At 41.0% G+C, this 25,456-nt stretch overlaps 1 protein-coding gene across 3 annotated transcripts in view; it reads left to right on the top strand.

Annotated features, from left to right (window-relative positions):
• The window catches only part of aqr (aquarius intron-binding spliceosomal factor), a 38,712-nt gene extending 16,399 nt beyond the window's left edge, over window positions 1-22,313 (top strand). For 2 of the 3 annotated variants that reach the window (XM_057343897.1, XM_057343899.1), the window contains 8 exons: window positions 2,440-2,649; window positions 4,572-4,709; window positions 6,411-6,482; window positions 8,304-8,491; window positions 8,968-9,139; window positions 9,934-10,104; window positions 12,285-12,370; window positions 12,659-12,968. In XM_057343897.1, the coding sequence (XP_057199880.1) occupies window positions 2,440-2,649; window positions 4,572-4,709; window positions 6,411-6,482; window positions 8,304-8,491; window positions 8,968-9,139; window positions 9,934-10,104; window positions 12,285-12,370; window positions 12,659-12,884 (1,263 nt within the window). In that variant the 3' untranslated portion in view covers window positions 12,885-12,968. Of the gene's footprint in view, window positions 1-2,439; window positions 2,650-4,571; window positions 4,710-6,410; window positions 6,483-8,303; window positions 8,492-8,967; window positions 9,140-9,933; window positions 10,105-12,284; window positions 12,371-12,658; window positions 12,969-20,601; window positions 20,716-21,954 lie in introns of those variants that run through there. The other variant, XM_057343900.1, reaches the window with a different exon arrangement.
• Window positions 22,314-25,456: the final 3,143 nt, after the last annotated feature.

Genomic DNA, 25,456 nt, shown 5'->3' with positions numbered 1-25,456 from the left:
AAATAAGGGAACACTTAGGGGCGGTTTCCCGGACAGGGCTTAAGCCCAGTCTCAGACTATCTGAAATGTTAAAGGCGTCTTAAACAAAAACAACTTACACTGTCATATCTTAAAATATATCAGTGCGGTTGTTTTGTCTCAAGATACACACCAGTAATGTTTTTTTTTAAGTACGTCAATTTAAATATCCTAATTTAACTAAGGCCTAGTCCTGGTTTAAACTAATCCTTGTTCGGGAAACCGCCCCTTAAAGGGGTGGTGCAACGATGTGTCATGCATTCTGACTTCTTTACAATGTTAAACGTGCTGTCTTCTCGGTCAACTTGTCAAAAATCGAGTTGGGTGTATTACGTAGTATTTCTGTGCTCGATACACTCCCCCAGCGATCGTACAGGTTTCGGAAAGTTTTTTTCGAACATATAAAGCCGTTCCGTACCAATTTTTCTTAGTCCGTTATTGGACAATTCTCTCAGAAAAGCACACGGCAGCAAGGAGAGCAGGAGAAGGAGCATGCGCAGACGTCACTTTCACTTGTGTGCAGGAGAGAGAGAGAGAGAGCATACGTTGGCGAAGTTCAGGTGTTTGTTTGTTCCCTGCATTTCAGTGATGAATGTTATATAAACGGTGGATATAACGCTGGATTTGGAGATGGTTTGAAACTGATATATGGAGCCGTCCCAGCGCTAAAAGATGCCGGACATGAACCGCATGCGGTGAGTGAAACTGATGTCTGTGTTTTGTTGGCAATGGATGCGCACGTGCTTTAGTTCAGCCTACCCCTCCCCCCCGCACGCACGTATGCTTTCGGAAATAATCGTACAGCTGTATCTATCTTTTATAAATAAATAAACTAAATACTTTTCGAAGATATGAAGTATGCAATACTACTGTATAGGTACTTGAGATTAATATGAGATTGGCAGAAACCGCTTGTGTTAGGGCCGCTTTAATCATCACAGTTTAACACCAAATCAGTTAACCTTCAGGAATATCAATCAACCCGGTTAGGAAGCATTAGTGATTGTGAACCATTTTTACTTGTTTTGGTGCAAATAAAAGTGACAACAGGTACACTGGAGAGGCAACAGCAAGGGTGGTCTGGGGAGAACCATCCTCAGAGGGTCTCACAGACCTCCACGTGCTATGAAGTATGGGGATGGTGCAGTGCAGATCCCTCCTGGTGCATGATAATTCCCGACCTCATGTGACCAGAGTCTGTAGGCAGTTTCTGGGTGATGAAGGCATTGATGCCATTGACTGGCCCTCACGTTCCCCAGACCTCAATCCAGTCGAGAATCTCTGGGATCTCATGTATCAGTAGCCATCCAGGAGCTCACTTATGCTCTGTGCCAGGTTTGGGAGGAGATCCCCCAGGACACCATGTGTCACCTCGTCAGGAGTCTGCCCAGACATTGCTGGAAATTCATACGGGCACGTGGGGCCATGCACTTTACTGACTAACATGATGAGTTACTGTGGTGAAATTCAAACAAGTTGAATGAGCCACTATTATCTTTTTTTTTACAGTGATTTTATTGTAATTCCGGGCCTGAATGTGTTTATGATTTTGGCATTTATTGACCATTGTCACATTATTTTTTTCTCACAACATTATGCAAAGTATATAAGTGAAGAGTTCAACCTGGATATTTTGTACATTGAGATCTAATATAGTGTGATTTAGGTGTTCCCTTAAAGTGGCCGTAACTCGGGACAGTTTCTGCATATCTCATGTTAATCTTGAGGATGTACAGAATAGTCCTGTACGCTTCAAATATCCGTAGAGTCTTTAGTTTGATCACATTTATAAACGATAGTTACAGCTGTACGATTATTTCAGAAAACAAATGACGCGTGTGGGGGGAGGGCGGAACTAAAGCATGTGCGCACCCATTGCCAACAAAACACAGACATTTGATTTAGTTTCACTTACCGCTTAATCTTGATGGTAAGCGGGTCTTCCTATGGCTTGTCGGTTGACGCGTGGGCGTTCTATTTCTTTCGCCTTGCCGTGGGTGTGCTTTTCTGGGAGAATTGCCCAATAAAGGACTAAGAAAAGTTACGTAACGTTCATCGGCACATGTTCGAAAAAAACATATATTTTAATAACGCCTCCAATTCCTGGAAAAACCCTGGCATACATACAAACTTAAGTGTTTTTTTGGATAAACCTTAGCTTTCATTCAGTGACAAAATGTCGGCAGTACTGCCCCGCGAGTGTGAGGTCTCGCTGTACCAGTGGATCGCCTCTCTCAGCGTCTACTCTGGGCAGTGAGCAGCAAGGAGGCAGCTGACTTCTTTATTAAATGAGTGCAAAAAATCATCAATCCTCAGCTCTGACGCCAGAGCTGCTGCCACACGTGTAGGTCTAATGAAGTGTGTGTTAAGACCAGGCTGTTTGTATTAATGAGTGGCGCTGAAATGATCTGTCTGTCGCAGGTGATGTCCCGTTGGGAAGAATACATGAGTAAAGTGAAGGCGAAGCCCGGCCGAGAGGTGCAGACAGAAGACGTAGCGGCGCATTTTCCCTTCCACAAGTACTTCGCCAACGCCCCCCAGCCTGTGTTCAAAGGGCAAACGTACCAGGAGGACATGGATATCGCCGAGGGCTGTTACCGGCACATCCGCAAGATCTTTACCCAGCTGGAGGTGAGACAAGAAGTGTGACAGGAAACTAATTTTGGTGGCTTTGGTTCGAAGTATAAGGAGCAAATTATCGGCAGTATTTTACTAAATCTTTAGATATCTAATATAGGCATGTGACATTTGAAAAATGTATATCACCATAATTACGATTTATGTCTCTATATGTAGTTTTGAACTGAATTGATTGTTTTTAATAATTAGTTTAATTTAATAATTTAATAACACACTAAAAAATAAAAAGTATCTTGATGAGCACTCGGTGAGCATTTAAATAAATACAGAAATAAATAATGATTATTATATTAAACAAATATTGATTTATGGACAGCTGTTAATGCAGATTTGCATTTCAAGAGACTGCACATTAAAATATAAATTGATGATTAAAATATAAATGAAGTCTGTTATGGAATAATAACTTTTTTTTTCAATTTAACAAAATTGACAACATGGCGATTATTACATGGTTCTCTATTAGGGCTGCAACAACTAATCCATAAAATCGATAATTATCGATAATGAAAATAGTTGTCAACGAATAGTTGACGTCACTTGTGAGCTGCACAGTTATAAATCAAGCATGTCTTCCTCCCTTTTAAATGTCCCTCCTTGCAGCATGAGCTACACAGTTTTAAAGTCAGACGCGTCTCTCCGTGCAGCGCGAGTTGCGCAGTTTTAAAGTCAAACGTATCTCTCCGTGCATGCGTCTCTCCGTGCAGTGCTTGGTGCGCAGTTTTTAAGTCAGACGAGTTTTGCATGCATCTCTTAAAGCTGTGCAGTTTTAAAGTTTAAAGATGAGAGGTGTTTTAAACGACAAAATTAAAGATTCTATTTGTAAAACCCAATTTGTGGTTTATTTATATCAGAGGTGGGAAGTAACGAAGTACACTTTTTGTACTATACTTGTGTATTATTTTTTCTGGATACTTTTTACTGTACTTCACTACATTTGAATGACAAATATCTCACTTTTCATGCCACAAAAAAAATGATTTCTTTGGCCAACCGCCCCCTCCCTCCCATGTTTGGGAGACTATTGTCGGCTGCTTCTACTATGACACACCTGAATCAACTCAGCCTTGGTGTGTTAATTAGGGAGACATCCACAACATTTTGGGAGAAGGCAAATGAGTTCGGTTGTGTATACTTTTCCCATCTCTGATTTAGTCATTATAAGCAAAAGATCTAATTAAACTTTTTATCCGATTAATCGAAAAAATAATCGTCCAACTAATCGATTATCAAATAATCGTTAGTTGCAGCCCTATTCTCTATAATTTGATGGTAGTCGTAACATTCAGTAGTCAGATAAATTCACTGTTACATGGAATGCAAGGACGTATTGCTTTTAATTATTTGATTGAATTGGAAAAAGACATCAGCATGCTAAAAAACATGTTTCTCAAGGTAGGTTTACACTGTGTGGGGTAGGGCCTGTGTGGATTTGTCTGTTTGGTCGTCGAGAAACAGCGTCGCTGTAACTACTGCGGGTTAAAAATGTCCTCATCAATATTGAATGTTTTGATGGGATTATTATTAATGCAGTTGCACATCAAATATTCATTTCCCACTGGAGACAGTACTGAAAATAAGCAGCTGGGTCAACCTCTCTTCACTGTATGCTGTTCTGAGGATGACCAAAGGAACTCATTTCTAACACATCCCGGAAACGAATGTAAATACATTAATGCCAATGGGTGCAATCCTCATTTTTAAAGATTAGACATGAAATAGACAGGGATTTAAACCGCTGTTAAAACTTCCATTCACATGCTGACAGTGGTTTTATATCACTGTATTGTTAGCTGTTTTTAACTGTTTGAGTGTTTGCATTTACATTTTTCAATAATGCCTTTGATGCATTATCAATATATGTACAAAGAGTGTTCTACAGGCAAGACATTTTTCAAACATTTCATCTGCAGGAGTTCAGGGCATTTGAGCTGTTGAGAAGTGGGCTGGATAGATCCAAATATCTGCTGGTGAAAGAAGCCAAAATCATCGCCATGACCTGCACGCACGCCGCTCTCAAGCGGCATGATCTGGTGGAGCTTGGCTTCAAGGTATCGCCGATGCCGTGTGCTAGTGATTCGCAAACACGTCATTCTTCAGAGCAGATTCTTAATCCAGTTGAATCAAAATTATATATTTTTTTATTTGTAAATGATTTAAAGACAAATATAAATGTTCTTACTAAGAAAAGGTAGTTTTGATTCGTTTGATGTGGTTGTTTCCAGTTGTGTTGTTTCGGTTTTGATGGTTATGGTTCTGAAACAGATGTGTTTAAATTAGACATCTGCCCGGTTAACCGAAAATATATATCACGTGATTTATGCACAACTTGTGAGTGAAGTACGGTAAAATGCTGCTGCATCCAAAAGTCAGAGGGCGCTCTCGTGCAGAAACTCCAAATACGCACTGCAGAAGAAGACCATAACACAAGTAGCTCTAGGAAATGCCTAAGGACATTTTTTTTATCACTGTTCCTCAAGCCTCCTCAGGTATTTTCATGATAATAAAGTATATTTATAACGATCATGTTTGACGGGTGTTGCTTTTTCAAATACACATTATAAGCGACTCAAACCCGCACTGCTTTTAGATCGAGCAGCATTTCCTACTGATCCCAGAGCCGTGCTTCACGGACAAGCTACGCATTAAAAAAATATTCGATACCTTGCATTATCGTAGCCAGCTCGGTTTCAGTAGGATTTAGTGGTGACCGCGGTTAACCGTGCACATGTCTAGTCCAAATGTTCGACTAAGGCTATGTTCAGATTTTACTTTTTTTTTGAAGCTGCTAGCGTCTGTTTTACATTATAATCCTATGGACTAAATCCTGTTTTCAAAAAAGTCTTGAGCGCTTTTTTAAAAACACCAGCGCCGGCATCTGCAGCTCAGAGCGTTTTTTTGAAGTTGAAAAAAGTTAAACTTTTCTGGGGAAAAACTACGTCAAACACCTTTTTCACAGCTAACCAATGACAAGCGAGTAGCGAGACCTGTCGTTTTCATAACAACATGCTAGGAAGTTGATTGATCGATTATGCTCGAAAAATTAAAATGGTGGCCGAAACGCCTGTTGGAGCATAGTTTTGTATAAATGTAAGTTTAATTTTCACTTTCAATAACCTTTGATTGCATTTCTAGCGAGAAATTGGTATTGTAGCTTTTAAATATGTGATTGGTCATTGCAAAGATGCACTCTGAGCGCTTTTCCACCATCGCGCCTAACCGTTCTAAGCACAGACTGAAACGGTTACAGTTATGTTTCCACGTGAGCCTGGTTCGACACGGCACGATTACAAACTGTTCTCGGCTCGGAATTTTTTAATCTTGCTAATGAATGCGCACAGAGGCTTTATAGCTTAGTCTCTTGTGTTACCAAGGCAACACGTTTGTGTTTACATTCTAAAAATTTCCGTTATCAGCCCTGCGGTGTTCCGGCTGGCACGGATCGGCACAGAGTGGAACTTTTAAGCAACGAGAACGGTTCGGCGCTTTCTCAGATCCTAGAGAAAGCGCTCTCTGTTTATAATTCAAATAGAATTCTGTTACACTGCCTATGAAGCCTGTCTCTCTGAGCTGCCTTCGTGCACAAATTCTGCCCCTGGACATTGCCGGCTGCTATTTGTAACCACAACGCTGCAAGCTTTTTTTTACTAAAAGCGACATTGTCAACTTTTCTTGTCAAATGTGAACACGGCCTTATAGTGTACTTTACTATGTTGGGAGTGGTTTATTTAAATTAATTCTGATGTCTTCAGTATGATAATATTCTAATGGAGGAAGCAGCTCAGATCCTGGAGATTGAGACCTTCATCCCTCTACTGCTGCAGGTACCCCTCTCTCTCTCTCTCTCTCCCTCTTTCTTGTTTTCTTATTTATCATATAGACCTTTTTTATGGTGTTAACCCACAACCAAATAAGCCTATTTATGTCTGTGGTTTGACCATTATCTATGGACTTGTAATAAATGATTGTTAAAAGGAGTTTGGGCTGGAAGTTCTTTAATGTATTTCGTAAATCGGCATTACAAGTATACTAAATATATTACAGTTTAATTTAGTTAACACTCAGTTACACCACAGTATTTTTCATGAGTGCACTCTGACATAGTAAACAGGGAAAATAATAAAACGTATTACTTACAAAACACGCAGCATTCAATTTGAACATCATCATTGTATTAGTATGATTATAATGGTTTCATTTATTACATGACGCGTCCAGTATACAGAAAATGCACAGTTTCCTTCATTACTTTACTGTTGCTGTGAATATGTACATTGCCTTGAAAGAAAATTTTGTTTTATTTTCACAAAATACCTGAAATCTAGTGGGTCTGTCTTCATAATCTCTAGCAGGACTGGGGGTCGAGAATCGTCCAATCGCTGCACAAGTTAAGGTTGCATATGATGACGCAAAGACGTTAGGGCTAGCTCTTCGGAAGCCATAGAGAATGCATTGCAGGGCCTGAAGTTCGAAAAAAAGCTCTTTGTATGGAAGTCAATGGGAGGACTCGGGGCGAATCTCGGCGATAGTGAAATCGCCCTAAAATGGGGCGGTACTCTATGGAACGCGAGTTGACGCTGATTGGGCTGTACTTCTACAGGAAGAACACACAGTTTAGAATGGTGAGAGAAAGAGTATTACTGTGGTTGAACGTGACAGAAAAATCCCTAGTTTTTGCACCTTGGTGGTGCGTCGCCCTTATGGACGAGCCGTCCCTGATCTGTTGACTGTCAATGTTTAATGATGATAGGTCAAGAGCTAGTTGGAAAGATTTAGCAATTTGAGGATCAGTAATTAAGGATGAGTGAGCTTTAAGTGGTAATTCATCCAAAAATACAAATTCGGTCATTATTCAACCTCAAGTTGTTCCAAACCTGTATACATTTCTTTGCTCTGTTGAACACAAAAGAAGATATTTTAAATAATGCAGAAAACCTCACAATCCTGGGGCACCATCGACTACTATACTCTACTAATCGTATCGCCGGAAGTCGCCAGCTCTCCATTGATATGAATGGGATCATGTCGCTTTGTCACTTGTAATGTGAACGGGGCATACGTGTTTTGGAATGGTGGGGCTAAGTATGTCACATCATATAGAAGACAAACTATCTCCCAAACATACTGCACAACGGCAATAGAAACGACGCTTAAAAAACAATAACCCACCACTGATACGGATACAGTAGATGAACCAGTGTTTGAATTAAGAGGGGATACAGAAAAATAGAGTAAAATTATAAACCCTTCTCATCTACTTGAAACTGAAAAAAAATGTTTTGTCAAAATGTTGCCCTGACGTTGTTTTTATAATGAATATTTAATATATTCCTTATCTTTAGATAAGAATTTTGTGACTGTAATGATACAAATATTTTATCATTTGCTTTATCTGTACAGTTGTTTGAAATGGTTACACTTTCAGCACGCATGTGTTGTGTTTATGAGGATCCCTGAGCAGATGGCTATTCTGAATGTGGCAGATGGTTTCTATGGCCCAATTGTTCAGTGTAAAGAACCAGAATCCTCCACTCATTTCTTTAAACACTGAGGAATGTGAATGAATTTAAAGAATGCTTACCAAAGCTCTCACTCAATTACCCATAATTCTGCAGCATAATTATTTGACTTTCTGCGTTTTCCAGAATCCGGAGGATGGCTACAGTCGACTGAAACGCTGGATTATGATTGGTGATCACCATCAGCTGCCGCCCGTCATTAAGAACATGGCCTTTCAGAAATACTCCAATATGGAGCAGTCGCTTTTCACGCGCTTTGTGCGTCTGGGGGTGCCCACCGTAGACCTGGACGCTCAGGGCAGAGCCCGGGCCAGGTCAGTACATTTAGCAACCTTTTTCAAAGTTTATTCACACTTCTTATTCACAAGTCCTTTTGGCATTAGCGTGCAGTTGAAGGAGTAGTTCACTTCAAAGGTCGCCCCCATGCGCTTTCCATAGTCATTTTTATTCCTACTATGGAAAGTCAATGGAGGTGAATTTTGAGGTGAACTACTCTTTTAACATTCTGTTGTACATCCACTAGGTGTATAACGATATTTCAGTATGGGTGTATACTTCACAATGAAAAAAAATCATGTTACATACTGTAAAGAACGATCTTTGAAATTATAACCTTGATGTTTAATATTAATATTGAGTAAAGTCATGTCAAAGATTTAAATCATAGTGAAATGAATTATTAAAATAAAAATATTATGCTTATTATTTCAAAATTACATCATAAGACAGGCTCACAAATGAAACAGTAGTTTTCAGAGTTCTTAATGACATTTTCTCTTGTTTCGGACAGTCTGTGTAACCTGTACAACTGGCGTTATAAGCAGCTGGGCAACCTTCCTCATGTTCAGCTCCTGCCAGAATTCCAGGCTCCGAACCCCGGATTCACCTACGACTTTCAGCTCATTAACGTGGAGGACTTCAACGGCGTGGGCGAATCGGAACCCAACCCGTACTTTTATCAGGTGAGCGGGACCGCCTCCTCGCGTATCTGTGGACAGCCTGTGTTTATTTGCATGTACGTAAAAATGAGGTTGATAGGTTTTGATTTACATGCTTTGGATGTGTTGGCAAGCTCAGCAGGTTCCGTCTGGAATGAGTGTATGTTTCCCCTGAAGCTCGCCATTGTTCATAAGTGATGACCATGCACCGTGCGGCGTTGAAATCATATGAGTCCTGATATGTGGCCCTGATAGCGTTAATTTGAACCTGGAGGGATTTGTCCTCCTTACGGTCTCCATGGTGATGCAGACGGCCCAGCCGCGCACCCGCGTGGCTCTAATGGACCGTATGAATGAGCCTGTCACAGGGCAATAGGATGGACTGTGTTTGCTCAAAAAGCGCTTGCTGCGGTTGAAGAAGCATTTCTCATTAGTAGCTTGTACCCTTATTAGTGTCCTACCGGAAGCCATTGCCATGTCAGCAGCGGTTTGTTAGTTAAAGTTTAGTGATGTTCCACTTCATAGACACAGAATGGCTTTAGGTGCGAGACATCAGACATGGTTTGAAGGACTTGAGCAAGGTAAATGTAGCAGTTAGCAATAATCTGACAGCAGCCAGTTCAACAGTGCTACTCCACAGACTTCCATTAGAAGAGCTTTATTGTTTGGTAATAGTCAATACAGATTTACCTAAACTAGGGATAATGTGTTATAATAAATTGTTTTACGCATTACAATTTAAACTTTAAAAGTACAACTTCCAGATGCATTATTGAGTTTTTGATTGAAACATGTCTTAACATGAGATTTGTTCGTAGAATCTGGCTGAAGCAGAGTACTCTGTGGCTCTGTACATGTACATGCGTCTGCTGGGATATCCTGGCGAGCGCATCAGCATACTCACCACCTACAATGGCCAGAAGCATCTCATCCGTGATGTCATCAACCAGAGATGTGCCAACAACCCCTTCTTTGGACAGCCCAATAAAGTAAGACCAGCTGACTGTAATGTGTGTACGACATACTGTATATTTTAGCTCAAATGATGCAGATTTTGTGTGTGCGTGCGTGCGTGTGTGTTGGGTGAGTTATGCTGCTCTCCTCTGCACAATCAGTTTCTTCCGTTCAGCATTCACACTTCTGCATGGCTTGCAGCTGTAAACAGGCTGAACTTTGCTGGACTTGAGCGTGATGGGCAGAATCACTGACCAAAGATTGTAAATCACTGCTGTTCCGTTTTTGGCTGAAGCTTTGCTTAACAGCATGTCAGAATTGGTAAAACAAAGCAAACTTTACCTCGAGCAGATACTGTCAGCGGGTTAATTGGAGACATCCATTTGTATCTAGCACTGTATAAGCAGACATTTTGCTTATGAGCATTTAACACTATAATGAAAAACGTGATCCTTTGCCTCTAGGAGACATAATAATTGTATGGACACAAAACCATTTTGTCAAATACTTTACATTTCTTAAGATGTCTTCTATTGTGTTCCACCAAAGAAAGAGTCAAATGATGACAGAATGATTATTTTTGGTTGAACTGTCCCTGCAAGTGGCATTGTGTTAAAAACCGTATAAACCATTCTCATCCTGTGTAAATGGAAAAGATCAGCCAATGTCAGACTGTTTTGTTTGTATGGAGTTAACTATGATCTGGGTTGAGAAGCGATCACAAAGCATTTAACATCTCACTGCAGAATTAGGCCACTCTCACTTGAATATGCACAGCATGTATGAAACAGGGCGACGGCACGTGTCCACGCTTCCCGAGACCTGCTGATAAATTTCACATTGCAGACCATCTGCTGAGAGGCAGCGGTCCAGTAACTGTGCCTGAGGAAGAGCGGAATTATAATGACTAGGGCCCAATGAAATACGTTTGATTTTTTTCCCAAGTTTGAATTTTTCTGGATTCTGCGTTTTCCTTTTTTTTACAATAATAGTAATATTTTTGCCCACGTGAAAAATACTTCTGTATACTATATAATTTACTCATTAACTATGGTAAGACACCTAGATACTACAGGTTTTTAACCTTACGGAAAAAAATCCATAAAAAATATGGCGTAATGCAACTGTTTATATAAACCTGCATCTCTCCAGAGCATTTTAGTTTTTTACACCTACTTAAAGGGATAGTTCACCCTAAAATGATATTTCTGTCTTCATTTACTCACCTTCGAGTTGTTCCAAATCTGTATACATTTCTTTGTTCTGATGAACACAGAAAAGATATTTGGAAGAATGCTTGTAACCAGACAGATTTTTCCCCCCTTTGACAACCTTAGTTGGAAAAAAACAATGGTAGTCAAAAGTGCCCCAGAACGGTTTGCTGTCCTACATTCTTAAAAATGTCTTCTTTTGTGTTCATCAGCACAAAGAAATATATACAGATTTGGAACAACTCGAAGGTGAGTAAATGAAGACAGAATGTTTGGGTGAAGTATCCCTTTAAATCTATTTTTTTACTAGTGCATTTACTTTAATAAAGCAAATAATGTCATTCTATAATTTATTCATGTCGGTGTGTCGTAGTTAATTTAAGTTAACCGGACTTTTATTTTGCAAGGTTGTCACAAAGACTTTTAGTGCATGTTTGACAGTAGCTTTTCTCAAATGAAAGGGAGAAATGCTCATGAAGTAAATGCTGAGAGCAGCTCTAGAGATGTGTTTGCATCCCCATATAGTGAGATGCTGTAAACAGAAGTGGCATGCGTGTAGTACAGGAAACCCCTCGAATCATTCATTCAGAGACATGCATAACAGGCAGATTACATATTTAAACCGCATCTGAATCGCTACTGATGTTATTTAAAAGCACAAATTGAATTTTATTTGCTGTTCATTGCTATTTTCTGATTAAGATGTTCTAAACTTGCAAGATTCCACGCCATTCCGCGTTATTCATCAAATTCAATTTTAATGCCTGGATTCTGCGATTCCGTCCACGTTTTCCGCATCGTTTACCCTAAATGACACACCAGCTTAGTTAACCATTCAGGAAAACAAAAGAAAATATAGAAAATGCTGCTGTCAGTATGGCCTGTTTACATTGAGGGAAAGCTGTTCTCATTGGTTACATGGCACCCAAATAAATCTGCTGGTTTTGACGCAGGAGTCATGATGACAGAGGGACGGTCGTTAAACACTTCGTTATGCTTTGCAGGTGACCACAGTGGATCGATTCCAAGGTCAACAGAACGACTACATCATCCTCTCTCTTGTGCGAACTAAAGCTGTGGGACACTTGAGGTGAGTCTTTCTGTCAAGGGTCACTCATTTTGTCTCACATCCATATATGCATAGAATCATGGCAGTCAGGACTGCACCGTTAATCATATAATCCAGGTTCTGATTGCTACTGTTGCTGTCAACAAAATGAGAAAATTGTGAATTACCGTGTTCACTGTTTTACTGAGTGCATGAAAACAGTGGCCTTAAATCTGTAGGGATTACCTTACAACATCCAGTCTTATCAAGTTTAAGCATTTAAACAGATGTGTGTTTCAAGTTTCATTTCGTTCTCATCCTCTCTTGCAGAGATGTGCGCCGTTTGGTTGTGGCAATGTCTCGAGCAAGGCTCGGCCTCTATATTTTTGCTCGAGTGTCTCTGTTCCAGAACTGCTATGAGCTGACACCAGCCTTCAACCAGCTGACCGCACGACCTCTTCAGCTGCACATCCACCCGCACGAGTACTACACATCTGTGAGTATAGCACGAGTACAACACATCTGCGGGTATTGCACGAATATTCCACATCTGTGAGTACTACACATCCACAAGTAGAGCAAGTGCTGTACATCTGTGAGTACTACACATCCACAAGTAAAGCAAGTGCTGTACATCTGTGAGTACTACACATCCACTACCCCCATCGCCCCTCACAGGCCAGGCGGCACCCACGAGACTGTGCTTACTCCCCCCCGGGGGCCAGTCTCAATGGCCCCAGCGCCTGGGGGTATGGACAGACGAGAGAACGGAGACGGAAGCACCAGGAACGACAGAGGCGAGAGAGGGGAGAGAGGAAACAGAAAAAAATAATAATAATTGGTCCGGTTCCCCGACACGCTGCCGCTTGGTCCTCAGCCAGCCGAGAGGCTCTTCCTCGCGCTGCCATGCGGTGGTACTGGACGCCCGGTGGACAGCTCGCGCCTCCTCTGCCCCCTGGCGGCCGGCGATGGCTCTTCCGGCTGAGGGCAGCCAGTAGCGAGTCCCCCGCTTCCTGCTCCTCCCCTTTCCGGCGGACGGCAGCAGGCTCCGGCCTACGGCAAGCGGGGCTGACTCCTCCGCTCCCTCCCGGACCATCCCACCTCGACCCAGGGCCGCGGCAGCGAGACCCTAGTGTCCTGGCGGCCGGCGGTGGCTCCTCCAACGGGTGGCAGCCACCCCACCTCGACCCAGGCACACGGCAGCGAGCTCCTCGTCCCATCCGGGCACTCGCTCCAGCACCACCGCATCGGGCAGCCATTGGCGGACATCCCTCGTCCGCGCTGCCCGACTCTGCAGCACCGCGAGACCCCTCGCGGCGAGGGCTCTTCGACAGCATGTCCCTCCTTCCTCCCGGGTTTCGGCACCAATGTAGCAAAGTCAATAGAAGGGAAGGAAGGAGGCGGGAACCGGCATCATTTAAACAAACTTTAATCCAAAATAAACAAACAATAATTCAGCAAATAAAAGGCCGGCAGCCACCTCACGGTCGACTGCCGGCCACACGAACATAAACAAACTTAACTTCCGGGTCCTCTCTCCTCGGCAGTCCCGTCGCTCGTCCTCTTATGCTCCCTAGCTCCCCGTGAGGCATGCGGGACCGGTGCGCGTACAGCTGATACCCATTATCACTCACGCCACCGGACCCGCCTTCCTGCCCCACGGCTCTCGTCCCGCCTTCCTCGCTACATGTTTCGGACAGTCTGTGTAACCTGTACAACTGGCGTTATAAGCAGCTGGGCAACCTTCCTCATGTTCAGCTCCTGCCAGAATTCCAGGCTCCGAACCCCGGATTCACCTACGACTTTCAGCTCATTAACGTGGAGGACTTCAACGGCGTGGGCGAATCGGAACCCAACCCGTACTTTTATCAGGTGAGCGGGACCGCCTCCTCGCGTATCTGTGGACAGCCTGTGTTTATTTGCATGTACGTAAAAATGAGGTTGATAGGTTTTGATTTACATGCTTTGGATGTGTTGGCAAGCTCAGCAGGTTCCGTCTGGAATGAGTGTATGTTTCCCCTGAAGCTCGCCATTGTTCATAAGTGATGACCATGCACCGTGCGGCGTTGAAATCATATGAGTCCTGATATGTGGCCCTGATAGCGTTAATTTGAACCTGGAGGGATTTGTCCTCCTTACGGTCTCCATGGTGATGCAGACGGCCCAGCCGCGCACCCGCGTGGCTCTAATGGACCGTATGAATGAGCCTGTCACAGGGCAATAGGATGGACTGTGTTTGCTCAAAAAGCGCTTGCTGCGGTTGAAGAAGCATTTCTCATTAGTAGCTTGTACCCTTATTAGTGTCCTACCGGAAGCCATTGCCATGTCAGCAGCGGTTTGTTAGTTAAAGTTTAGTGATGTTCCACTTCATAGACACAGAATGGCTTTAGGTGCGAGACATCAGACATGGTTTGAAGGACTTGAGCAAGGTAAATGTAGCAGTTAGCAATAATCTGACAGCAGCCAGTTCAACAGTGCTACTCCACAGACTTCCATTAGAAGAGCTTTATTGTTCGGTAATAGTCAATACAGATTTACCTAAACTAGGGATAATGTGTTATAATAAATTGTTTTACGCATTACAATTTAAACTTTAAAAGTACAACTTCCAGATGCATTATTGAGTTTTTGATTGAAACATGTCTTAACATGAGATTTGTTCGTAGAATCTGGCTGAAGCAGAGTACTCGGTGGCTCTGTACATGTACATGCGTCTGCTGGGATATCCTGGCGAGCGCATCAGCATACTCACCACCTACAATGGCCAGAAGCATCTCATCCGTGATGTCATCAACCAGAGATGTGCCAACAACCCCTTCTTTGGGCAGCCCAATAAAGTAAGACCAGCTGACTGTAATGTGTGTACGACATACTGTATATTTTAGCTCAAATGATGCAGATTTTGTGTGTGTGTGCGTGCGTGTGTGTGTGTGTTGGGTGAGTTATGCTGCTCTCCTCTGCACAATCAGTTTCTTCCGTTCAGCATTCACACTTCTGCATGGCTTGCAGCTGTAAACAGGCTGAACTTTGCTGGACTTGAGCGTGATGGGCAGAATCACTGACCAAAGATTGTAAATCACTGCTGTTCCGTTTTTGGCTGAAGCTTTGCTAACAGCATGTCAGAATTGGTAAAACAAAGCAAACTTTACCTCGAGCAGATACTGTCAGCGGGTTAATTGGAGACATCCATTTGTATCTAGCACTGTATAAGCAGACATTTTGCTTATGAGCATTTAACACTATAATGAAAAACGTGATCCTTTGCCTCTAGGAGACATAATAATTGTATGGACACAAAACCATTTTGTCAAATACTTTACATTTCTTAAGATGTCTTTGTAACAAAGTCCAATAGAAGGGAAGGAAGGAGGCGGGAACCGGCATCATTTAAACAAACTTTAATCCAAAATAAACAAACAATAATTCAGCAAATAAAAGGCCGGCAGCCACCTCACGGTCGACTGCCGGCCACACGAACATAAACAAACTTAACTTCCGGGTCCTCTCTCCTCGGCAGTCCCGTCGCTCGTCCTCTTATGCTCCCTAGCTCCCCGTGAGGCATGCGGGACCGGTGCGCGTACAGCTGATACCCATTATCACTCACGCCACCGGACCCGCCTTCCTGCCCCACGGCTCTCGTCCCGCCTTCCTCGCTACAGTCTTCTATTGTGTTCCACCAAAGAAAGAGTCAAATGATGACAGAATGATTATTTTTGGTTGAACTGTCCCTGCAAGTGGCATTGTGTTAAAAACCGTATAAACCATTCTCATCCTGTGTAAATGGAAAAGATCAGCCAATGTCAGACTGTTTTGTTTGTATGGAGTTAACTATGATCTGGGTTGAGAAGCGATCACAAAGCATTTAACATCTCACTGCAGAATTAGGCCACTCTCACTTGAATATGCACAGCATGTATGAAACAGGGCGACGGCACGTGTCCACGCTTCCCGAGACCTGCTGATAAATTTCACATTGCAGACCATCTGCTGAGAGGCAGCGGTCCAGTAACTGTGCCTGAGGAAGAGCGGAATTATAATGACTAGGGCCCAATGAAATACGTTTGATTTTTTTCCCAAGTTTGAATTTTTCTGGATTCTGCGTTTTCCTTTTTTTTACAATAATAGTAATATTTTTGCCCACGTGAAAAATACTTCTGTATACTATATAATTTACTCATTAACTATGGTAAGACACCTAGATACTACAGGTTTTTAACCTTACGGAAAAAAATCCATAAAAAATATGGCGTAATGCAACTGTTTATATAAACCTGCATCTCTCCAGAGCATTTTAGTTTTTTACACCTACTTAAAGGGATAGTTCACCCTAAAATGATATTTCTGTCTTCATTTACTCACCTTCGAGTTGTTCCAAATCTGTATACATTTCTTTGTTCTGATGAACACAGAAAAGATATTTGGAAGAATGCTTGTAACCAGACAGATTTTTCCCCCCTTTGACAACCTTAGTTGGAAAAAAACAATGGTAGTCAAAAGTGCCCCAGAACGGTTTGCTGTCCTACATTCTTTAAAATGTCTTCTTTTGTGTTCATCAGCACAAAGAAATATATACAGATTTGGAACAACTCGAAGGTGAGTAAATGAAGACAGAATGTTTGGGTGAAGTATCCCTTTAAATCTATTTTTTTACTAGTGCATTTACTTTAATAAAGCAAATAATGTCATTCTATAATTTATTCATGTCGGTGTGTCGTAGTTAATTTAAGTTAACCGGACTTTTATTTTGCAAGGTTGTCACAAAGACTTTTAGTGCATGTTTGACAGTAGCTTTTCTCAAATGAAAGGGAGAAATGCTCATGAAGTAAATGCTGAGAGCAGCTCTAGAGATGTGTTTGCATCCCCATATAGTGAGATGCTGTAAACAGAAGTGGCATGTGTGTAGTACAGGAAACCCCTCGAATCATTCATTCAGAGACATGCATAACAGGCAGATTACATATTTAAACCGCATCTGAATCGCTACTGATGTTATTTAAAAGCACAAATTGAATTTTATTTGCTGTTCATTGCTATTTTCTGATTAAGATGTTCTAAACTTGCAAGATTCCACGCCATTCCGCGCGTTATTCATCAAATTCAATTTTAATGCCTGGATTCTGCGATTCCGTCCACGTTTTCCGCATCGTTTACCCTAAATGACACACCAGCTTAGTTAACCATTCAGGAAAACAAAAGAAAATATAGAAAATGCTGCTGTCAGTATGGCCTGTTTACATTGAGGGAAAGCTGTTCTCATTGGTTACATGGCACCCAAATAAATCTGCTGGTTTTGACGCAGGAGTCATGATGACAGAGGGACGGTCGTTAAACACTTCGTTATGCTTTGCAGGTGACCACAGTGGATCGATTCCAAGGTCAACAGAACGACTACATCATCCTCTCTCTTGTGCGAACTAAAGCTGTGGGACACTTGAGGTGAGTCTTTCTGTCAAGGGTCACTCATTTTGTCTCACATCCATATATGCATAGAATCATGGCAGTCAGGACTGCACCGTTAATCATATAATCCAGGTTCTGATTGCTACTGTTGCTGTCAACAAAATGAGAAAATTGTGAATTACCGTGTTCACTGTTTTACTGAGTGCATGAAAACAGTGGCCTTAAATCTGTAGGGATTACTTTACAACATCCAGTCTTATCAAGTTTAAGCATTTAAACAGATGTGTGTTTCAAGTTTCATTTCTTTCTCATCCTCTCTTGCAGAGATGTGCGCCGTTTGGTTGTGGCAATGTCTCGAGCAAGGCTCGGCCTCTATATTTTTGCTCGAGTGTCTCTGTTCCAGAACTGCTATGAGCTGACACCAGCCTTCAACCAGCTGACCGCACGACCTCTTCAGCTGCACATCCACCCGCACGAGTACTACACATCTGTGAGTATAGCACGAGTACAACACATCTGCGGGTATTGCACGAATATTCCACATCTGTGAAAGGACGGACCACATCCACACCCCAGTAGGAACAGGCTGTTCATCTGTAGTCACTTAACACACCACAAGTTAAAAAGCAGAGTGCTGTCGATTCTGTGCAGTGACTACACATCACCCAAGTAGAACAAGTGCTAACCATTCTGGGACTACACCATCAACAAGTAGAGCCAATGCTAGACACTGTGAGTACTACAACATCCACGAGGTAGAGCAAGTTTCTTTACATCTGGAGTCACACACTCCACAAGTAGAGGCAAGTGCTGATACATCTGTGAGTACTACACCAGCCCACGGAGTAGAAACAAGTGCTAGCTACATCTGAGTACTACAACCACAAGTAAGCAAGTGCTATACATCTGCAGTCACGTACACATCCACAAAGTACAAAGCAAGTGCGTTACATACATCTGAGTATCAGCATCCACAAGTAAAGCAACGCTACTATATACATCCTGCCAGTATACACCATCCAAGCTCTGAGAAAATTGCGTGTACATCCTGTGAGTCAACCTACCCCACCACCAAGGAGAGCAAGTGCCGTACACATCATCTGCAGTACTAGCACATCACACGAGGAGACAGCAAGTTCTGTACATCTGTGATATACACACAATCCACAGCTAGAACAAGTGCCTATATCTGAGTACTACACATCCACAAGTAAAGCATAGTTGGCTATACATCTGAGGCACGAACTACACAGTCCACAAGTAAAGCAAGTGCTATACATCTGAGTACTACACATCCACAAAGTAAAGCAAAGTGCCTATACATCTGAGTACTACACATCGCCAGTAAGCAGCAAAAAACGCGGTATTGCCGATATTCACATCTGGTACTACCACACATACCACAAGAGAGCAAGTCGATACATCTGTGAGTACTTACACATCCACAGTAAAGCAAGTGCTGATACATCTGTCAGTTACTACACATCCACGAGTAGAGGCAATGTATACATCTGAGTACTACACATCCACGAGTAGGCAAAAGCTTACATCTGTGAAGTACTACACATCCACAAGTAAAAGCAAGTGTCATACATCTGTGCCAGTACTTACACTCCACAAGCTTAGAACAAGTGCATACTACCTAATACTACACGATCCACAAGGTAAACAAGTGCTATACATCTGTGAGTACTACACATCCACGAGGTAGAGCAAGGCTGTACATGCTGTCCAGTACTGCACATCCACGGTGGCAGCTCATTGAGAGATAACATCACGAGTAGCTGCTATACATCTAAGTTACTACACATCCACGAGTAGCACAAGTGCTATACATCTTGAGGACTACATATCTGTGAGGACTGAGGATAGCATGAGTACTAATGTATCTGCAAGTTCAGCAGTGAGTACTGTGCTCTCAGAATTGAGAACAATATTGGTACACATCTGTGAGTATAGCATGGAGACTACACATCTGTGAGTAGCACAAGTACTTCACATCTATGAGTACGACACATCTGTGAGGATAGCATGAGTACTAATGCATCTGCAAGTGTAGGAGCGAGTACTGTGAATCTGAATAGAGAACAATTGCTACACATCTGTAAGTATAACATGAGTACTACACATCTGAATGTAGCACAAGCACTATACACCTGTGAGTATAGCATGAGCACTACACAGCTGTAAGCATAACATAGTAATATGTGTCTTCGAGTCCAGAACAAGTACTACACATCTGAGCAAGTACTTTACTTCTGTGCTAATGCACTCTACTACATCTACTACATTATTAGTACTACAAATCTGTAAGTATGGCATGAGTGAGTACTTCACTTCTGTGATTATTACACACCTGACTAAAGCAGAAGCACTAAACATCTGTGAGTAGAGCAAAAGTACAGTCTTTTTCTTATGTGAGTGGGCATCATTTACACAGGTTGTGCTTTTCATGTTGTTAAGTTTAATGCTCTCAGAGCTTCAGTGAGCTCATGTGGACATCACTGACCTCAAACTGTCTTCAAAAGGTCCAGAGGTGAAACAGCAGACTGGTGGGAGCGGGCCACTATCTTTTCTCTATTTTCTCTCTCTTTTTTTCCTTCCATTGCAGCCGTTTTAAACAATAATGTCCTGTCTACAGACAGAGTCTAGACGTTTATAGGTTGCTTGGTTTTAGTGAATTTAGTTCACTAAATTGTATTTCTTGATTTCTGGTTGTGGTTGTCTTTATCTTTCTTTTAACTCTCTCCCAGGGAAATATAAAGATACGTATGTTGGGACATAGCTTTAAACTTCTCTCTTGTGACTAAATGGGAAAGAATTTGTTCATTTGAAACATGTGCTGAAGTGTTCTGTCTCTCTCTCTCTTCTAGATGGAGCAGCGTTCCACCCAGCCTGACCAGGTGGCCAAGGACATGCCGGAGATGGCTAACCTTGTGTACAACATGTACATGCACATGATTCAGAGCACACAGCAGTGCAGACAAGTAAATGTTCTCATACTGTCACCAATGTTTCTGACTACCCACATTATTATCATCTCTCTGTATATACTGTATATATATATATGATCAACCAGAATTGCATAAATATTTGTGAACTATTTAATTGTTAACTTAAACAACATTAGGAGACAAACGCAGTAAAATAAAATCCATATGTAGCTTAGTTTATTGACAACACTCTTACCCTGTCTGTTACTTATTTCTATCTTATTGCTAGAAAATATATAAATCACATTACATTTTTCGGTAACGCTTTAGATTACGGCCTGCAATGTACCGCATAATTAAACAGGATTTACAGCGTAAGTAATTGTAACAATAATGTACCTCTACAGTACATATCTGTAGATAAAGGGGAACAATATGTAAAATTTGGGGAATAAAGGGGTAAGAGTTGGGAAAATTAAAAAAATATTTATGAGGGAACTGCATGCCATATTAACTTAAAATATCAAAATAGATTTTGTACGTTACACATTAAAACTCAATAAAATAACTCATAATTAAAAGAAATGATTTGTGACCAACAATCCTAAAATCAATCAAATTCAAATTAATCCTAAAGTCAAAACTCAAAAGTGAAATTTACAGTTGACAGACAGCGTGCTTCATTCTTGCTGTTTTGCTTGCACAAAAACTGAACACATAATTTTCCCTTATTTCGTGTTTGCTATAATAATAAAATAAGAACCTTGTACTTAATTAATATCCAAAGTAGCTTATTTATGGGTACATTGCGATTACAAAAATGTAGTGTGTGTTCACGCTAAGACTGATGTATAGCAAACTGCAGGTCATGCATACCATGTAATATTAAAATAGTTACCCCTTAGTTTTAAAATACTTAAAGTATAAAAGTTTTTTTGAATTTTCTGACTTCTTCCCCAAACTTTGCATATTGTTCCCCTTTACCTACAGATATGTACTGTAGACGTACATTATTGTTACAATTAGTTACACTGTAAATTCTGTTTAACTATGCAGTACATTGCGGGCCGTAATCTAAAGCGTTACCCATTTTTCTAAGAATAACATTTGAAATATCATGTGCTGCTGAATCCTGGAATGTGTATTAAGACAGTGAACAGGTCAGTTTTGATTTCATGTGGACTCTAATGCCCGTGTAGATGTTTCCACCCTGAAGTCCAGTGTCTAAGAGACCAGTTCACTTGTTAGTTTCTCAAATATAGTTTGACCTCACAGTGTGGTGTTTCTCTCCAGCAGGACCTCCTGGATCCTCCACAGCAGTTCCCAGAGACAAAGGCGGCCATGGAGGTCGACGATGGACGTCCTGAGACTCAGAGCGAGAGTGAACAACAGCATGATGCTGAGGTTGAGAAAGGCCAGGCTCAGACCGAGATGAACCAGGAACCCAGTGAAGAAGATGAGCAGAAGGAAGGTCGTGCTAAAATGCCCGAGCATCCGGGCAGAGACAGTGACAGTGGCGACAGCGATGAAGATGAAGAACCCTAGACTGTCTGACTTGTTATTCTTAACATTTTTTCTGTTCACTGAACATTAGGCTTTGGAATGGTAATTTACTTTTTGTAAGATTTTTGTAATAAAACGCAATTAAACCATGTGTTGTAAAGTTTTTATTCCAGAAAACACACCCATGGCAAGGTTTCAGATATTTCTGTTTTTGACTAAATGTATTTAAAGGTGGTGTGTTGTGTAGGACGTTGTCCTTATGCTGTGAGCACATATCTGACAGCAGGTCACATGAATATGTTTATTGTGTAACTCGTGACAGACAGGCAGAAGAATCTGTCTTCAGCTCTCCGTGCTGCCTCAGGGTCTCTAACATCTCAGATCGAGAAACTATAGTCAGGATTTATGGTCGAGGAAACATTAACGGAGTTTATAAACTATACGACTGCAGGAAGGAAGTCTTAACGCGAGCCAGGAAAACACCCCAAGTAAGTTTGCATTCTGTTGTGGCATCATGACTAGAGCGTTGCTTGGTCAATAATAAAAATGTTACTTCACTTAACACATCATTTAAATAGTCTTATGTTAAGTTGTTTAATAATGTTTTTACTGTACGTTTTGTTTTTAAAGGTATGAGACACATCATTTATTCACCCTCACGTCATACAAAAACCTGCATGCGACTTGAGTGAAACTCAAAAGATGTTTTGAGAAATGGTTTTATGATCATACAATGAATGTCAATGGTGTTCAATGTTTTTTGGTTACCAACATTTCTCAAAATATCTTATTTTGTGTTCTGCAAAAGTAAGTCAGTCATACACGTTTGGAATGACATGAGAGTTAATAGATGATGTATGGATGTAAAGCAGAACAAAAATGTGCAGTATCATGTGATTTCCTCAAATCACAGTTATTGTGGCTTGTGTTGATCACATGCTTTTTGTATTCTTTAAAATAAGAGGGTAATTAATATTAAGTTTTAGTTCATACTTAATCTACATGCACATATATGAAAGCCCCTTGAGATCTTGTCTCAGATTCTAAAGCATCATTCTCTATGACCGCGGTCTATACTACGTAATTTAATACTAAATTAATGTTTTCGAAGTGTGGATTTTAGTTGTTAATGTGTTAGTGCTTTTACATACACTATTATTTAAAAGCTGAGCACCCACGTTTTAGAATAATAGTAAACTAATCTAATTGAGAATTATGTTGTGATTTAAGAAAATCCAAAATAAACCAAATGTATGTTATTTAATTATTTTCAGTGTACTCTATTAAAAAATATTTTGACCTCTTATAGACTGATTATTTATTCCAAGTCATCCATTTCAAAAACATTTTTATTAAATTGATTGTTTTGTAATTGACGAAACGACAGTAATATGTTTGAACAATTATATTTTTGCTTATATCTGTTGTCAATCATTCAGATTTTCTCATGTTGATATTTTCAGTCTTGGGTATTTTGTATACTTTAGTTTGTTGTAAACATTTTACATTTTAAGAAATTCCAGATTTAACCAACAGTCATGTTGTGGTGACGGTGGTATTTACAGAGTTGCGACTGGCCATCTCTCTTGCATATTTTTGCATACTTAGTACTGTTCTTTTTTCATTTTTCCCAGTGACAAAAAAGTCACTCTCTGTGATGTGTCACAATGCCCATCCTGCTGATGTCACCACTTCATTTTCTGTCATTCTGATTGATTTTGCTGCCCTTGCTTTTCTCCGGAAATGCAAATCTAGCTGACATTTTGTCATGAAACCTCAGAGTATGTAACCCTCTTGTGTGTTCTTTTTTGTAATCGCTGTAGCTGAGAATGTCCACGTGTGGCTCGTGTTTCTGGGCCATCGTCTGGCTGGTGGTTCTGTTGGTTCTGGGCTGGCCTCTGAGTATCGTCCTGGGAGGGCTTTACGGTCTCATCGCCCCTCTCACCGTCTGCATCGGTCTGGACCGGCTGGCTGATCTGATGATGGAGGGGGCGAACCTGGGCCGAAGATGTGCCCAGAACATGAGGCACGGCAAACCACTGTGCTGACAGCTCGACCCTTGAGCTCACCTTGAAAACATCACATGCCTTTTCATCAAAGTTTCAAAGTCTTTTGGTTCAAGCTTTACACTTGTTTTTTTTTTAACTACAGTAATATTGCAGGTCCATTTCTTGTGTTGCTTTTGTTGACATGCAATTTATTTTACCCTGGAAGACTAGACATGAGTCATCTTTAAAGTCTTTAAATGTTGTCCTTTGCTCTCTGTGCAAGCCTGTTTTTGACAAAAGAATTAACTTTAAATATCGCAATCTTAGACCTACCTGGCTTGATTCATTTTATTAAGATTCTTTAAGACTTTAAGTTGTTAGCATATTGTGTCAGTATTAATCTGTATTTGCAGTTGTTTTTGTTCCTGTGACCATCAGCATTAAGTCTGATCTACTTTGTAAGTGGCCATTTAGTTTTTTTGTGATTTTTAGATGCAGGTAAACCTGAAATCGGTGATGCCACAAAAAATAAACTACCACTGAATGATGTATGTAACCTTGGTTCCCAGTGGACCAATAAAAATACTGTAACTCTTGGAAGCAGCAGTTTTCTACATGTAATACTTCAGTAAACATAGCTGTTGTTAGGAAACGTACAATTATTAACGTAACATATTTGTTCAGTATGTGGCGATGACAGCACAATGAAGTCAATTGTGGCTTTGCAAAGAAGTTATATTTAAACCAGCATTTAAAGCATGAACAGCTACATTTACTCTCTTTTATGCTCCGTAGAGGTGGGATAAATGCATTTACGCATGAATTACAGTTGCGAAGAACCAATACAAAATAGTTTGAACATCTGTAAATACAGAAACATAAAATGATAAATAAAATAAATATGAAATTATACATTTTAAATGCCCAAATCGAAAATTATACATTTCAAATGCCAATTGTTGGATATAATTATGAATTAAAACACATTCTGTCATTTGCTTGTGATGTCTCCCCCATGACCCCCAGGATAAGGGCTTTGGGTTCCCTTTTTTACGCGTACGCGAGGGACAGCGTACAGTGCGCGTGATGCAAATTTCATCATCAGAATAACACGCACGTACTGTACGCGCACTGCCGGAATTTTGTTACCTCGCGAATTACATTTCTGGCAGTAATTAGTTTAACCACCAGGTGGCAACCGTGTGTACACGTATGACTCGAAAGCAGTATACTTTGCAAGGCTGTGCGTTCGGCTGTAAAAAAAGAAGTATACCACAGGCTTGAGTGTTCCTCTACTGAGTGTA

This window comes from Triplophysa rosa, linkage group LG10 (genome assembly GCF_024868665.1).
Source record: "Triplophysa rosa linkage group LG10, Trosa_1v2, whole genome shotgun sequence".
NCBI lineage: Eukaryota > Metazoa > Chordata > Actinopteri > Cypriniformes > Nemacheilidae > Triplophysa > Triplophysa rosa.
The sequence above is the reverse complement of the archived record's forward strand: the minus strand, read 5'-3'. Positions and strand labels throughout refer to the sequence as shown.